Source organism: Chaetodon trifascialis, chromosome 20 (genome assembly GCF_039877785.1).
Source record: "Chaetodon trifascialis isolate fChaTrf1 chromosome 20, fChaTrf1.hap1, whole genome shotgun sequence".
Lineage (NCBI taxonomy): Eukaryota > Metazoa > Chordata > Actinopteri > Chaetodontiformes > Chaetodontidae > Chaetodon > Chaetodon trifascialis.
The window spans coordinates 11436913-11454606 of NC_092075.1; the positions used below are offsets into that span (position 1 = coordinate 11436913).

Here is a 17694-nt window from a genome sequence, read left to right on the forward strand (position 1 = left end):
GTGTTGCAGTCTTTACTTAAACCGTCCACACTCAGCTGGACATCATTTCTTCAATGTCAATTTGTGTCTAAGTTCAGTTTAACTTCAGTTTTCAAAGCAAAGCCGCAATCTTCTCACAATCAAGACATGAGGACAAATGAAGGACAGATGATTAAACCTGAAATAAAATAAATTCACTGAGAAAATATTTGAGTCCCCATAATCCAATGTCACCTGCCTGCATTGGGCTGGAGACTAATTGAACATGATTTATTTAGCTTTGAGTCATATGGACACTGGACACCAGACCTGAGTGAGAAACGTGCCTGCTAGCAGCATTCTGCACCTGTTTTTACTCCAATTCCTACTCTAATGTCCCTGATACCTGAATCCAGAAGGCTTTAAGGCACATCGCACCTGACAGAAAAGCCATTTGTGTTGAGCTGGAGATTTACTGGCAATCTGGTTTAAGTGCCACACTCAAGGGCATGATGGCACGATATAAAACATGGGATTTTGACTCTCAGGTTTCAAGCTTATTCCCATGAGTGAAGTGATATACTGCCGCTGTGGTGGTTCATTTGAGATTTTGTCATTTATAGTATGGAGAATGGGCATCAGGCCTGCATGCATGGCAAGAAATTCACAGTCTAATTGGTCTGTCTGTCTAGTTACTTCATACAACCAAGTATTTTATGACCAGATGACTTTGGCTGACCGAGGATGGATGTATCATATTAAGTGATAAGTGTGTTGGTGTCACACCAACTTTGAAGGACAAGATTGTCTGGTTACTTCACAGAAATCTATTAGAAATATCTGAATGTTCTTATTATTAACATCAATACTCGCTAAAATTCTTTGATTAAACTTGGTTTGTCTTCAGCTGTACCAGTCTGCTTCCTGCCAGTGGAGATTAGAGAATTGATCCATTGTGACTGGCACTTTGAGGACAAATGAGACAAGCTCTGCAGGTTTTATCTTTGAATTTTGTGTGTGTATATTTGTGTGTGTGTCTGACAAAGAGGACCTGAATGCATGAGCCTTTGTCATGTTGTATAAGTACAAATTATGGTTGCAGACAGCAATGCTCTGTTTATTGTCTCATTGCTGTACTGAGGGTTTATCCCAAAGTCTGACATGACCTATATCTTTCACCTTTGTTGCTCTTTGATCTCTTCAGGTCTGAAGCCTATTATTGCATCCCAGCATCCAACTGGAGATGAGACAATATCACTTCAGCAGAGTCTTGCCGCTGCCTTTCAGTGAAATACAGAGGAGTATGTCTCAAACATTTGTCAAGAGTCAGATAAAACCCAAAATGTTAAATGAAGGTTTTTTAGGATAATCTTCTAAAGTGGCTATATTGATTTTTGAGTCTTTCAGTAAGACAAAAAAAGAGAGCCTAAAGCTGCTCTATTAGGCTGTGCTTGGGCACAATGGCACAAAGCTAACACACTCACACTGATGTCAGGCAGGTATAAAGTGTAACATTGTGACCATCTTAATTTAGTGTGATTGCATGCTAACATTTGCTAAGTAGCACTAAAACACAAAGTGCAGCTGTGGCTTTGCAGGTATTTGGTTGAAAACTAAAGTACTGGACAAACTGAAACATTGACCTGGTGGTGAATCTGGATGAAAGGTGAAGGATCAGCAGGGGGATCACAACTCATCCTGAGGGGATTGTGAATGTCAACTCCAAATTTCATAGCAATCCATCCAGCAGTTGTTGAGGTATTTCAGTCTGGACCAACCAGTGGAGCCATGGCGCTAGTATGGCCACATAGGTTTTTTTTTTTTTTTTTTAACTTTATTGTCTGTATACACATAATGAGTGACAATTGACAATTGAGGTATAAAAAAAAAACAGAGCAAAGCTAAACTAAAACAATAACGCATCCTGAGATTGGGTCATATCTGTCGGGCAGAAGTAGTTCTTGCATATATACAATGCACTTACATATTGCTGGTTCAGTATTCAAACAGCAACATACGGATAGAAGCAATTCACATATTGATAATAATGATGGTTAGTTAAATGAAAGGTAACTCGTTAGGAGTCTTAGGGTAGGTAGTCACTAACTGGGGCCCATCTTCTCATAAAGATAGGTACTTTAAGCTTTAACTGGGCAGTCATAAATTCCATCTGATATACAAGTTTGGCCACATAGGTTTTGATGCTGATGTAAACATAAATCGATGGTAATTTATGCCACATGTTTGGAAAGATTCATCTTCATGAGGCTGTTGTTCTGTCCATGATGGGGACATGACTGTAAACACTTTTGATTTCTGATGAGGTCAAACAACACACAGTATGAACTAACTCTTTTCTAGCATTAGATGTCAAGATCGTGGTATTTTTCTGTTTCTTTCCTTCATAGCACACTTCACATAGGATGGTTCAAACATACAAAATGTAGAATTTTGAATTAAAAGTGAAAAAATCAAAGCAACAGGTTAAGATGTTGGGAAATAAGAGTATTTGCATTCTTGCTGAGAATTAGCCTTAGTGAGAAGATTGATACCAGTCTCATTTGAGAATATGTAGACTAAATATGGAGCTACAGCCAGCTGGCAGTTAGCTTAGCTTAGCCTAGCTTAAAGACTGGAAACAGAGGGAACTCTGGGCCTCTGAAGCTGTCTTATTAAAACGATATATCAAAGTGAATGTAAAAATGACAAGTTGTGGTTTCACAGGGGCTTTTGTGTCAGGAATTGTTCCATCACACTACATATCTCCCAAGACATAACATGTAACTGAGATTTAGAAGTGATTGTGGTTAGATAGCTTTGGACAAAGCAAGGCCGGTTATGTATACAGTGGAACAAGTTCTTAGTGAAGAAACAGTCAAACACAACTTTTTGCACAACAAACTAGATATAATGTGTTGATAAGTGAGTTTTACAGGCTAGCTTTTGCCCCTGTCTCCATTCTTGGTGCTAAGCTATGCTAATTCCCTCCAGGCTGCTTATTCCTTTAAGACATATGTTTCTAAAGCTCCAGTAAGATCCAGAAGCACAGAGCTAATCCCTTGTGTGTGCTTTACTTCCCACATGTTAATCAGCCGTGGTGAGTTCTCAATGTGAGCAACTCGAAAATATACTGTTTTACTGCATGAGTTTCTGGAAAAACTGCTTGAAGGCTGACTGCCCTGCTTATCAAACGTTGATGGATTTGTTGCATTCATTTTAATTTTCATTTTAATTTTGTTTAAACTACATGTAAAAGGTCTTGATTCCTGTTAAGCCAGGCACGCTGACTGTTTGTGAAAACATTCAGCTGAGGTAGAGGAGAAGTTGTAAAAGCATCAGTTGATATGAGTCACCCTGCCCGGACTGCAGTTCACACAGATAATGAGAATATAGTGAGTGTGTATCTGAACCTGAAAAGCTCCTTGTAAAGTGAACCTGTGAGCCATTCATTATTCATTGTGATCAAGCGTTGCCATGACTCTCTGTCTACTTGGGAGGACCTTACAAGTTTGGCACGACTCCTTGAGTGTCTGTTTTCTGCTGCCAAGTGTTTCTCTGATGACCTGAAAAAAAGAGGCCAGACTTGGAGATGCACAGAGTTTAGGAAACACACGCTGAGAATATCAGATGTGCTACTGCCACCTCATGGCAAATTTATAGTCTGTTGAAGAAACTCAGAGGGTGATGAAGGGATGATGTTAGGACAATGTGTGTGACTGATTAGTCACAGCAACAATTTTGGTGGTTGTTAATACAGAACTGGGTCACACTTGACCAAGTGCTCTATGGCTGACAGCTAAATCAACACAATACAAATCATTTAATCAAATGCTGACATATCAAATATGGCTTGATAGAGCATTCATTATTGGTTATTTCCTTGTTACAAAAAAAAAAAAAAATGTAAATGACCCTTTCCAAGATGCTTTTAACTTTCACTAAATTGTATTGGGCTGTGTTACATATAATCAATGCTACGGATAAAAAAAATAAATAAATAAAATAAAATCATGACACTTTGTGCAAATGCTTGGATAACAGTAAATGCCATTTTGATAACTGTAATGGAAAAAAGAATAAGACCTCCCATGGAAAATGCTGAAGTGACATTTCGTATTTGTCTTCTCTGTCTCCAGGAAGAAAGTTATGAAATGTTTTAGCGGGCTGACTTCAATAGAGACGTGCGCCAGTGATTAATGTCACACTTCCATTAAGCTTAGGGGTTCACAACAGATAGATTAAAACAAGAGTAAGAGTCTGCAGCTACGCTAGTGGCTCTGTGAGGCTGTACTTAGGCACAGAGCTCTTTTTGTATGACAAATGTCTGCAACTAAAATGTGTTCTTCTTCTTCTTATTGTAGTGCTTTGAGCTAAATGGCAACATCAGCATGCTAACACGCTCACAGGGGTAATGCTAACATGCTGATATCCAGCAGGTACAATGTTTACCATGTTCACCATCTCAAGCGTGCTAGCATGTTAATATTCACTAATCAGCTACAAATGTACGTTACCAGTAGAGTCTGAGGGGAGAGTCAATGGGGGGGGGGGGGGTCAGCTCAGTGCAAGCCAAAAAACGGTGTCTTGTAAATGTGTAACAGCAGAGCTAGCAGTCATAAAGTCTGTTCAGTAAGTGACTAAGTAATGGCAGTTACGCTGCAATATCTATTTGCTAACCTTAGCAAATATTAGCTATGATAAGTTACTTATCATACAAAGGCAACTAAAGCTGTTGAAGCAATGTGCTTTACTGAATTTAAAGCTGGCGTTTCATTTGGAGATTAAGAACATGTAATTTCTTCTTTCAAAAGTTACGTAGTTTTGCTTTAAAGTCAGTGATCATCACAGTTCTTGGACCAGTGCATCCTTCATACACTGGAGCTGCAGTCACTGGTTTATAGGGAGCTTTAAAAAGAAGAGCTCACACATCTCTGTGTTTAGCCCTCAGTGGGAGGTCTGAAAAACAGACTTCCAGAGGCTCAAAATAACTTCAGTCAGTTCATAAAGTTGACGATGTTCATGTAATTTGCAGTTGAACAGCTGCTCGTTGTGCATGTTGTTGCTCAAGAGATCCAGACCTTTATAAAATGTGTCAGGCCCGAACTCAAAACAGGACTCAGGAGCAGAGAATGACAGTGAGCAGACTTTTATTGAGTCAAGACAACCTCAGTGCAGAGCAAACAAAGGGGCTATGAAACCTGATCTATGAGAATACTCGACTACTCTAGTGAAAACAAAAAACACTCCAAAGGAGGAAAATATCTCAAACATGGATCTATAAAAATTATCAAAATCAAAATCACTCACAGAGAGGAAAATCAAAAGGCTACAAAACTTTAAACTAAAGTCTCTCCGAATGGAGAAAGAGCTAACAAAGAAACAGAAAGAACAGGACAGAAACATAAAACTCTCCTAAAAGATGGAGGCTAGACTCACTACAACTATGAACTATATGAACTAAAAATCACTCCAAAGGGAGGCAAACCAAGAAAGCAAATTACTCAAAAGACTATAAATGCTAAACTAAACTACAGAAGTTACAACAAAAAATCACTCTGACGAGGAAACAAGACTTACAAGTACAGACTGTGGCTGTGAGCTATGATGCAGGCTTTGGTGATCGGACATAAGACGAAACACTTCGGCACAGGACAAAGGGAGACGCAGACTATTTAAACACATGAGGGTAATGGGGAACAGGTGGACACAATCAGGAATCAGGGATGACGAACAGGTGACACAAGAGGAAGGGCAAGTGATCTGAAACGAGAGGAGAGTTAGACTTTCAAAATAAAACAGGAAATGACAAGACAATAACCCAAGACAGGACGACCTCACCGCAGTGTGACAGTACCCCCCCCAAGGGCCGACTCCTGACGGCCCAGGAAGTTCAGGATGGTCCCTGACAAAGTCGTCTATGAGGGACCGGTCCAGTATGAAGCGGGACGGGACCCATTGACGCTCCTCTGGGCCATAACCCTCCCAGTCAACCAGGTACTGCTTGCCCCGACCCCGGGTGCGCACTGCCAGCAACCTCTTGACCTTGTAGACAGGACCCCCGTCTATAACTTCCGGAGGAGGAGGGGGCGGGGGGGCCGGGACCATGGAACTGTCCTTGACTGGTTTGACCTGGCTTACGTGGAACGTGGGGTGGACACGGAGAGACCGGGGCAGACGCAGGCGAACTGCTGCAGGACCAATAACCTTAGTGATGGGGAATGGCCCCACGAAGCGTGGTGCCAATTTCCTCGAGGTGGTTCGGAGGTGAAGGTTCTTGGCTGAGAGCCACACTCTCTGGCCTGGCTGGTATGCAGGAGCGGGCCGTCTTCTCCGGTCCGCGGCCCTTTTGACCCGGTCTCCCTGGCGGATAAGGAGCTGCCGGGCGGCCGCCCAGATTCGTCGGCAACGGCGGATCATGGCATGGGCGGAGGGCACCGACACTTCAGGTTCCTGGTCCGCGAAGACAGGAGGCTCGTAACCATACGCACATTTGAAGGGTGAAAAACCTGTGGCTGAGGTGGGCAGGGAGTTGTGGGCATACTCAACCCAGACCAGGTGTTTGCTCCATGTTGAGGGGTTCTGGGACACCAAACATCGGAGGCCGGTTTCCAACTGCTGGTTGATGCGTTCGGTCTGGCCGTTGGCCTCCGGGTGATAGCCTGAGGTGAGACTAGCCGTGGCCCCGATGAGACGACAAAACTCCTTCCAGAAACGTGACACAAACTGGGGCCCCCGGTCAGAAACAATGTCCCTAGGAAATCCGTGGACTCTGAAGACATGGTTAATCATAATCTCAGCCGTTTCTTTGGCTGTGGGCAATTTGGGCAAGGCTATGAATCTAGTCATTTTGGAAAATCTGTCTACCACCGTAAGAACCGTGGTGTTACCTTGGGAGACCGGGAGCCCCGTGACGAAGTCCATGGAGATTTCGGCCCATGGTCTGGAGGGGATGGGCAGCGGCTGAAGAAGTCCCATACGTGGCCTGGAGGACGTCTTATTCCTGGCACAGACCGAACAAGCCTCGACGTACTCCCGGACCTCCCGTTCCATGGATGACCACCAGAACCTCCGGGAGATGGCATACATGGTGCGCCGTACCCCCGGATGACAGGAAAGCAGCGAGGTGTGAGCCCAATGGATCACTTGTGGGCGCAGCTCAGCCGGGACAAACAATCGATTCTCGGGACACCCACTAGGTGGCAGGCTCTCACCGATTGCATGCTTAACCTCATTTTCTATCTGCCAAGTCACCGCTCCAACCACACAGGTCCGTGGAAGGATTGGCTCTGGTTCTTTGGCAACAGGCTCGGGGTCGTAGATTCGTGACAGGGCATCGGGCTTGACATTCTGGGACCCCGGCCTGTAAGAAAGAGAGAAGGAGAAGCGGTTAAAAAAGAGTCCCCACCTGGCCTGGCGAGAATTCAGTCTCTTGGCTTTACGTATGTATTCCAAGTTCTTATGGTCGGTCCAGACAATAAACGGATGTTCCGCCCCCTCAAGCCAGTGTCTCCACTCTTCCAAGGCCAGCTTGACCGCCAGCAGCTCCCGGTCGCCGACGTCATAGTTCCGCTCCGCCCTGGACAGGCGCCGCGAAAAGAAGGCGCAGGGATGCACCTTCCCGTCCTGTTCCGACCGCTGGGACAGGACTGCCCCAACCCCTTCATTGGAGGCGTCCACCTCGACCACAAACTGCCGCAGAGGATCAGGCATCGTGAGAATGGGAGCCGTGGTGAAGCGGGTCTTGAGGTGCTGAAAGGCTGCCTCTGCCTCCGGAGTCCAGAGGAATGGCTGCTTCGTGGAGGTGAGTGCATGGAGCGGAGCCGCTATAGCACTGAAGTGTCTGATAAACTGCCTGTAAAAGTTAGCAAAGCCGAGGAACTGCTGGACTTTTTTGCGGCTATCAGGCGTGGGCCACTTGGCCACAGCGCTCACTTTAGCCGGATCCATCTGCACCCTTCCAGGGGCTACAATGAAGCCCAGGAAGGAGACGGTGTCGGCATGAAACTCACTTTTTTCTGCTTTCACATAGAGCTTATTCTCCAACAACCGTTGGAGGACCTGGGATACATGGTTTCTGTGAGTTTCTAGATCTGGTGAGTAAATGAGAATGTCATCCAAATACACATACACAAACCGGTCTAAAAAATCCCGGAGCACATCATTAATCATAGTCTGGAATACAGCTGGGGCATTAGTGAGACCGAAAGGCATGACTAAGTACTCGTAGTGGCCGCTAGGAGTATTAAATCCTGTTTTCCATTCATCCCCCTCTCTGATCCTGATTAAATGATAGGCATTGCGTAAATCTAGCTTGGTAAATACCTTAGCCTGCTGCAGCTGGTCGAAAACAGACGTCATCAGGGGCAGGGGATAGCGATTTTTGACGGTGATGGCGTTTAGGGGGCTGTAGTCGATGCAGGGCCTGAGAGATCCGTCCTTTTTCCCCACAAAAAAGAATCCGGCCCCAGCTGCTGACGAGGAAGGACGAATAAGCCCCGCCCTCAATGATGACTCTATGTAATCTTTCATGGCTGCTTTCTCTGGCCCGGAGATGGAGTACAACCGGCCCTTGGGTATGGGGGAGCCAGGAATCAAGTCTATGGCGCAGTCGTAGGGCCGGTGTGGGGGAAGTGACAAGGCCTTGCTTTTGTTAAAAACCTCTCGGAGGTGGTGGTAGCAGGAAGGCACGGAGCTCAGGTCGGAGGTTTCAGAGTCTGTGGCAGAGGTGACAGAGAAGTGATTAATAGCAGTCATGTTATTCCCCTGGACCGGAACCGGTTTGCGGTGGTCCACACAATCCTCCCCCCATCCCATAATAGCCCCTGTTAACCAGTTCACGTGGGGGTTGTGTTGACATAACCAAGGGTAGCCTAAAACCAGAGACTGAGAGGGTGAAGTAACTAAGTAAAGGGTCAGGAGTTCCCAATGCCCCTGGATCTGCAGATCCAGTGGTTCAGTGGCGTGAGTGATCAAAAACAGTTTTTTACCGTTGAGAGCCCTGGCTTTGATGGGGCTGGCCAGGGGGTTCGATTTTAACCCCAATGTCTCCGCCAGCCCCCAGTCAATTAAGCTCTCATCGGCCCCAGAGTCTATGAGTGCCTCAATGTCCATAGTGATGGCATGGTGCGTTACCTTAACAGGCGTCAGGCTGCGCGGAGCGCGGTCCGTGGCTGGGGGTTGACTCACCTCCTGGATCTTTTTGGCCGGACAGGTAGCGACGAGGTGATTAGATTTGCCGCAGTAAAAGCAGCTGCCTTCCTGCTGGCGTCGTCGTCGCTCCTCCGGCGTCAGCCGTGTCCTGCCAAGCTGCATGGGCTCCTCTTCCCTGGTGGGGAAGGAGGGAAAACGGTGCTCAGGCGGTGAATCACGGAGAACTTGCCCCCCCGGGGTAGGAAAACACGGAGCCCTCTCCGACCTCGAACAGCTGCTCCGCGGTTGCCGGAGCTCACGAACCCGGTTGTCAGTCCGGATGGCAAGCGAGATGAGTGAATCCAGGTCCGCAGGCAAATCCAGGGGCAACAGCAGCTCCTGGATATGAGTCGCCAGCCCCTTCAGGAAGACATCGTACAGGGCGGTGTTATTCCACCCACTCTCCGCCGCCAGGGTGCGAAAGCGAATAGCATAGTCGCACACCGAGTCCCGGCCCTGTGTCACTCTGCTCAACTCCCTGGCCTTTTCCCTGTCAGTCGACACAGGATCGAAAGTCATCATGAGAGCAGTTTTGAAGTCTGTAAAAGAGGAGCAAAGCGGAGAGTCTCGAGCCCACTCAGCGGCGGCCCAAGCTTTGGCTCTCCCTGTCAGGTAGGAAATCATGAATGCAATTTTAGACTTCTCTGTGATGAATGCGTGCGGGAGCTGTTCAAAATGTATGGAACAATCAATAAGGAAAGCCCTGCATTGTCCTGGTTCCCCCGAGTATCGCTCCGGGGAAGCCAACTTGATTCCCATCCCGGCCACGCCCTGGGACGCGGCCGCAGCAGGAGCTGGGGGTTCTGGCGCCGCTGATGGTGGGGCTGTCTGCCGCAGGTGGTCCGTCAGCTCCCTCACCTGGGCCGAAAGCTGGCCAAGCTGACCCACCATCGCCGTCTGGAACTCCTCCTGACGAGAGATGCGGGCTTCCTGAGCCTGTAACGTGGCCGCCCACCGGCCAGCCTCTGCTGAGTCCATACTGGCCGAAGTGTACTGTCAGGCCCGAACTCAAAACAGGACTCAGGAGCAGAGAATGACAGTGAGCAGACTTTTATTGAGTCAAGACAACCTCAATGCAGAGCAAACAAAGGGGCTATGAAACCTGATCTATGAGAATACTCGACTACTCTAGTGAAAACAAAAAACACTCCAAAGGAGGAAAATATCTCAAACATGGATCTATAAAAATTATCAAAATCAAAATCACTCACAGAGAGGAAAATCAAAAGGCTACAAAACTTTAAACTAAAGTCTCTCCGAATGGAGAAAGAGCTAACAAAGAAACAGAAAGAACAGGACAGAAACATAAAACTCTCCTAAAAGATGGAGGCTAGACTCACTACAACTATGAACTATATGAACTAAAAATCACTCCAAAGGGAGGCAAACCAAGAAAGCGAATTACTCAAAAGACTATAAATGCTAAACTAAACTACAGAAGTTACAACAAAAAATCACTCTGACGAGGAAACAAGACTTACAAGTACAGACTGTGGCTGTGAGCTATGATGCAGGCTTTGGTGATCGGACATAAGACGAAACACTTCGGCACAGGACAAAGGGAGACGCAGACTATTTAAACACGTGAGGGTAATGGGGAACAGGTGGACACAATCAGGAATCAGGGATGACGAACAGGTGACACAAGAGGAAGGGCAAGTGATCTGAAACGAGAGGAGAGTTAGACTTTCAAAATAAAACAGGAAATGACAAGACAATAACCCAAGACAGGACGACCTCACCGCAGTGTGACAAAATGTGCATTTCAAGGAGTTAGCAGCGGTGTAATTTTATCCTGCATTAGCAGATGGCTACACAATATTATCTACCTCATTAAGGGACTGTTTTTGTTTTCCAAAAACATGACATTGTAACTTGTGGTAGATGAGGTTTTTTCTATATTACAGTTTCACAACTGAGCTCTTTTGTTATCCAGTTTCAGTGTTTTCCATTTCCTCGCTCTGCTCTCAGTGGCTATAAAACCAGTCATCCCTCTCCTCCGCCTTTGTCAGGTGCAGCATATCCCCCAGTTACCATTTATAATCAGTCTCTGGTCTCACTTTCCCCTCCTCAGACACAATGAAGCACATCTCTGTATTTCTCACTCTGATCTCAGTGCCCTAATTTCTTCTCTTCGTCTCTGTTGTTTCTCTCAGTCTGGCTCTGAAGGAACAATGTGGCACTTTTCAGCTCGTTCATCAGGATGTCTTTCATGTGTCTCATCAGACGCCTTCAGGAATTCAGCCAGCCTCGCACTTTTACCATAGTTTACACAATGAGAGCAAGCCAGTGCACAGCTTAATTGGATGAGTTTCCAAAGTAAAAGACAATACACAATGGTTTCTTCCTGTGATTGTCAATAATGTTGACTCCTTCAGAAAAATCATTAATTATGACAGACATTGAAAGAAAGTGGGAGAATTTCTTTTCTTCCTTTGACCAGAACAAAGAAACAGTCATAGATTATTGCAGGGTATTTGTCTGTTTCTTTGTCTGCATGTTTTTAGATGTAGGGACAGCAATGTCCATCAGTCTGTCAGTTCACTAGCAGGTTCCAGACTGAAATACTGTATCTCAACCCCTATTGGACGAATTTCAGTGAAATTCATGGTCCCCAGAGGACAAACCCTACTGTCTTTGGTGATGCCCACATATCTCAACAATTGGATGAAATCTGGTACAGGCATTCGTGGTGCACAGAGAATGAATGACTTATTATTGCAATGTGTTTGTGCACTGCAGTGGTGCAACATTAGCCATTTTCATTTGAGAATGGTGATGTGTATACATTGATACAGATGTGAAAAAGGCTTACAATGCCTCTGTTTTTACGGTGTCAGCCATTCCTGCCTGTGTCAAGCTGTAAACTGAGCCTCTCTGACAGCAGTAAGGGCTTTCATCTCCTCTGGAAAACAATCCCCCTGACAGCTTTGTAGAATTTTCAGTCTCTCAGTGGTCTGTCTGGAGCGTGTTGTCATCCAAAGCCGCCACCTCCTGGAGACGATGCAGGACAGCCGTCACCAGCTCCTTCCTGGAGGTCAACTGTGTGACATCTGGCAGGACAGTGCCTGACACAGAGGAACTTCCTGTTTTTAATTCTGTGCAATCCTCATAAGATTCAAGTTTAGGTATTCAGTTAGCACAGGTAACATGCAAGGATATGCCTGATGCATCAATTTGGTATAAGGACAAATCTGCCCAGTGTTTCAAGCTAGCAGTGACATGAGCAGGGTTACCAGTGGAATTCCTAAAGGACTAGCATGAGATTTTGAGAAATACCCAATCGCCAATATTTGAATTGTACGTTTCTGCAAACCTTAGATATGTTGAAAATATGCATCTTTATGTTCACTGTGCTTAAGCTCCGCCATTGCTACCCAACCTCTAATGTCCACTTTTTTATTGCACATTTTCAAAACATGCATATTGCATATTCTTAAAAGGATTATGGATCTGTCAATTCCTGCCTTTTGTCATTTTGAGCCCATTTGTGTCACCAAAATATTCCTTGAAATGATGACAGTGTCTTAATGTGATGCGGTTTCTGATTGTACAGTATATATTGTAGATTCACAGGAAGCTGAAGTGGACATTTCTTGGGATCTTTAAGAATTTCTGGAACAAAAAATATTTTGTACATACTTCATTTGGTCTTCCTGTCTGATTGAAAAAAAAATCCACCATTAAAGTTTTAGGTTTCAGGACACATTTATACTATTTATTGAGGGCGAGTTTCCAAAACTGTATAGAGTGCAAGACAATAATTAACTTTAACCCAAAGTCTTTTATCATCATTTGACACGTCACTGACCCTCACACTAACATACACACAGTTATCATATCTGGTGGTTGTTTTGTTGCCCTCCATTACATTTCCTCTTTGGCCTGAACACAAAGTTAATCATTGCAGTGCACTTCAGTGTCTGTCACACCAGTTTAACTTGTGACTAATTTCAAGACCACAGACAAAGATGACAACGATCAGACTCCAGCTATGCCACAGTATTTAACACTCCTGGTAAGTAACATTTAAATTATTATATGTCTCGACTTTGCTTTTTTCTTTTAGGATGAAAGTTTGAAATCAGCTCTAATGAATGAAAACAATACCCCAAATTCTACATTTAATTAAATGCTCTGAGTGATTGGTGTTAGATGGAGAAACAACAAAACCAATGTATATTAAATGCAGTAATTCATCATTTACTGACTCCAATGTGAGGCTCATCATAACTGTTCACATGTTTCATTTCTGCAGCTAAACTGTCCTCTTGTAATCGCTGTCATTTTTGTGTCTGGCATTGGTGGGACATTTCAATATGGATTCAGTTTGTCTGTGATGACTTCTCCGTCTGCTGTGAGTAGAACTACAAAAAAAGTCAGATACAAGTTGATTTTTTGTCAGATGTATTAATACTGTCCACATCAGCTATGAAGACAACAGTATGGTACTTCTACAAAAAGCAAACATGACAACATTTACCATATTGCCATATTTTAACTAGAAATGAAACCGTTCATGTGCAGTTTATAAAGGAGCTGGTGAACAAGACATGTCAGGAGCGATACAACGTCTCCCTGGAGGAGTGGCAGATTTCCCTCATCTGGTCCTTCACTGTGTCCATTTTCTGCATTGGGGGGTTGCTGGGCTCGCTGATGGCAGCATCACTGGTCACAAAATTTGGCAGGTTAGTGGAAACAGAAAAGAGATATATTCCATGAAAGCTTCACCAGCAAAGACGAACAAAATTAAGCTTTTATCTTTTGTTTCCTGTTTTTAAATGAAGGCTCCAGGCTTTAACAAAGAATCACCTGATCTCCCTTTCCCCACAGAAAGCAATGTCTTTTGTTTAACAACTTTGTGGCTATAATTGGAGCTCTGCTGATGATCTTGAGCAAAACAGCAATGTCCTTTGAGATGATCATGGTAGGACGATTCCTTTATGGCATCAATGCAGGTGAACCTACAGTATGGGGAAACCCATTACATCTCTTTCTTCGTTAATATCTTCACAGATGGCTGCTCCATCACTCTTGGCTCCACAATTAACCGTAGAGAGAATCGATTTCTATTTATACTTGTCGCTATTATATTTCTAAGTTCTCTGGGCCATTTGTCACCAAGTTATTGATCATTCTTGACTCTTCAGAAAATGTATGATTCCCTTGTGCATACCTCTAGGAGTCAGTCTCACAAGTCACGCCATGTACCTTGTTGAATGTGCCCCGAAGAGGCTGCGGGGGATGGTGGGTGTGACCCTCGCTACCTTCATCTCCTTGGGGAAGTTCTGTGGTCAGCTGCTGGGGATCAGGTGAGGTGACTGGCGTCATAGATACCGTGGAGATTCAAGTGAGGGGTCAGGTGGTGGAAGGTTCAAATGACAGCTCACATGTGAGCAGAACTGTCCGAAAGACCCACAGTGTCCTCTCTGTATGGGGGAGGGACAATATAGATGAAATCTTTTCTTTCATTTCCATCAGCCTCAGCTCTACTTTGTGTTTAGTGCTAATTAGCAAATCATAGTATGCTAACATGCTAAACTTACTATGGTGCATATGATAAACACAAACCTGCTAAACATCATAATGTTAGCATTGTCATTGTTAGCATTTTAGCATGCTGGTGCTAGCATTTAGTTTTGAACATCCTCACAGAGCCATTAGCATAGTTGCAGGTTCTTTGTGTTGTTCACAACTTGGGCTTATTTTCAAGGTTTTGTGCATCATTTTAATACGTTTTGCTACCATGTTCCCATATCCCACTCAGCAATTAACTTGGAATGTACAATGTTCTTTGAATTGATAGAACAACATGGGGCCCTTTAAACAAGAAAACCCTTTTAGACAGCAGTTAGTGTTGGGTGCTTAACATTGCATTGTACTGTCAAAGCTCCATCATTGCATGATGTTGAAGATGATGTTGCTTTTGCAGTGAGTTACTTGGTACTCAGGAGAGGTGGCCCTGGCTGCTTGGTTTCAATGGTTTCACTGCGTTAGTCCAGCTCTCCACCCTGCCCTCCCTGCCAGAGTCTCCCAAGTTCCTGCTGCTGGACAGAGGAGACCACCAGGCCTGTGAGCAAGGTGTGAGACAGCATTTCTGGCTTTAGAGAATCCTATGTACAAATAATGGTCAGTGGTGTTATCACAGCCTTAATCTGCTGCTTTGTCACAATCCTCTAGTTATAAGGAGGCTATGGGGCGACAAGGATCACAGCATTGAGGTGGAGGAGATGCTGGAGGAGAAAGCTGCTTTGCAGACTGTTCGAAACCATTCAGTGATGGAGCTGATTCAGAACCAAGCAATCCGCTGGCAGCTCCTCACCATTGTTGTTACCTACATCACACTGCAGCTCTCTGGTATCAACGCTGTGAGTGAAATGAAATCCTGCTCTTTTGCACAAGAGCAGTAAAATGTTAACTGCACTTTGGAATATCATAAAATCATTTGCATAATCTCACACTCATATCTTTTCAAGTGAGATGGTGTGCAGAGTTAATGATCAGCTCTAGGCCTGTTAAAACTGTAAATGAAAATGCTCTATGTTGGTAAACATTAAAGCCAAATGACAAGTACAAAAAGATTTGGCACAAACATCAGTGTGTCAGATGGTGGAGAGTTAGATGACAAGAATGTCTTTCTGTTGAATATGAAGCTAAATCCCATTCTAAACCCACCTGCATGTTAGCTTAGCGCAAAGACTGGAAACAGCTAACAAAATCTGCCAACAACTGGTTGGCCAACAACCTTGTTTACATTATTTAATGAAATATAAAAAGGGAAAATCTTCAAAAATGTACAAAAAAAAAAAAAAAAAGCTAACTTAAGTCACTTGTACATATAGTAGCATGAGAAAAACAGAGGTTATAATTTAAAGCTTCTTTAAGTTACATTACTTTTTATTTTTATTTTTTGGCAAAATAGTGTGATATAAAAATTGTGAACTGAACTCATTTTCATTTTTCCAAAAAGCCCCCTTTTCCAATTAGCACAAGCAATTAAAATCATACTTCAAACAAAAAGGAGTATATTTAGAAACACCCTGATCCCCGCTCATCACTGCACTGCTGCACTGAAGCCTGCCGTGCATGTTAAACTCAAAACTAAAGGTGTGAACATGAATTTGGGGGCTTTTCAAATAGACATATAATTTGGTCCTTATTCAGATTCTTCTTTCCAGGTGTATTTTTATTCTTTTGAGGTGTTTCGTGCTGCAGGGATCCAAGAAGATCAGTTGAGGCACACGGCTTTAGGAACAGGTCTGTGTGAGCTGTCCACTTCTTTAGCATGTGTAAGTCCTTTTTCACTAATATCCCCTCATGTTTTATGTCTATTTTATGCCCTATTACCAGTGACTTTCCATTGTAATAACCCTTTGAAATGTATACACACAGCATATGTGTTTGGTTTCCTTATTTACTCTTTGTGATGTAAAAAAACAATTATGGAAAAAAAAAGATCTCATAGCCCTAATATATAGTTAGAGCTCCCCCCTGTGGTTAACTACTGAAAATATGTTTTGATGTTACAGTTCATGGTTATTGAGAATACAGGCAAAAAGGTTTTGTTGTTTAGAGGATACATGGGAATGTCTGCAACACTGATCCTCCTCACCGTCACGATGTACCTGCAGGTGAGTCACCACAAAGCCAGACACTGTTTGCAGTATATTCCTGCATGTTTTGATCTTTCGGACATGAATGGTGATGACTAAAGGCCGTTCACATCATTCATAACCTCCTTCTTCCTCAGATTCATGTCTCCTGGATGCCATACTGCAGCGTGGGACTCATTTTTGTCTTCATTTTCTTTTTTTCCAGTGGACCAGGTAGGTTTATCACTCAAGATCTGAGCCCTTTATCACAGATTTCAATTTCAGTATTCCCTCTTTGCTACAAGAATGATTACATCTTTTTGCAGTGTAAACAATCCCCCCTTTGTTCTTGACTCTCAGCTGGAGGAACAGCTCCTCTTCCAGGAGAATTATTTACGCAGTCATTCAAATCAGCTGGATTCACCATCGCCTGCACTATCAACTGGTCTGGCCTGTTTGTGTTGGGGATGCTCTTCCCTGTCTTAGTTGTAAGCACACTACTATCTCAGTCATATTTTGGCACATTAGAGAGATTATTCAAGCAAAATCAGATTGAGTGCATCACTTATACTCATGTTTCCTTTCCAGGAGAAGCTGGAGTACTTTTGTTTTCTCATATTCCTGTTTTTCTGCTGCGGCTGTGGGCTGTATGTGAAGTTCAACATGCCTGAGACCAGGAATAAGACAGCGCTGGAGATTGCTGTAGAGTTTCAGAAGATGCACAGCAAATCTGGAGAATCACGGAGGGAAAAATACAATGAGCAGAAAGACGATGGAAACAAAACATACGAGACCAAATTGTGATTACATTCACCAGAGTCCTCCAGTGTCCAACAGCAGACATGTAGCTTGAAAGAGTCACTTTTTGCTACACTGAGTAAATTCAAATTGTTTAACTGAAGCAGAAATATAAGATAAAACTCATATCGTCATATAATTTATGTCAGCCTTACCA

The 17694-nt window shown here is 44.0% G+C and overlaps 1 protein-coding gene across 1 annotated transcript; it reads left to right on the forward strand.

Moving 5' to 3' along the window:
* Positions 1 to 13141: 13141 nt before the first annotated feature.
* On the forward strand, positions 13142 to 17543 carry slc2a11l (solute carrier family 2 member 11, like). Its single transcript, XM_070989436.1, has 12 exons — positions 13142 to 13165; positions 13406 to 13504; positions 13675 to 13835; positions 13981 to 14105; positions 14330 to 14459; positions 15080 to 15228; positions 15328 to 15515; positions 16326 to 16436; positions 16677 to 16778; positions 16898 to 16973; positions 17100 to 17227; positions 17328 to 17543. Exons 1-12 carry the CDS (start codon positions 13142 to 13144, stop codon positions 17541 to 17543), a joined length of 1509 nt encoding a protein of 502 aa, XP_070845537.1.
* The last annotated feature ends 151 nt before the right edge of the window (positions 17544 to 17694 follow it).

What these genes read in the sequence shown, in the direction of transcription:
- slc2a11l (XM_070989436.1), top strand. Translation starts at nt 13,142, where the DNA reads ATGCCACAGTATTTAACACTCCTG. An exon ending in TGATGACTTCTCCGTCTGCT is followed by an intron (nt 13,505 to 13,674) that starts GTGAGTAGAACT and finishes GTTCATGTGCAG; the next exon opens with TTTATAAAGGAGCTGGTGAA. An exon ending in AGCTCTCTGGTATCAACGCT is followed by an intron (nt 15,516 to 16,325) that starts GTGAGTGAAATG and finishes TCTTCTTTCCAG; the next exon opens with GTGTATTTTTATTCTTTTGA.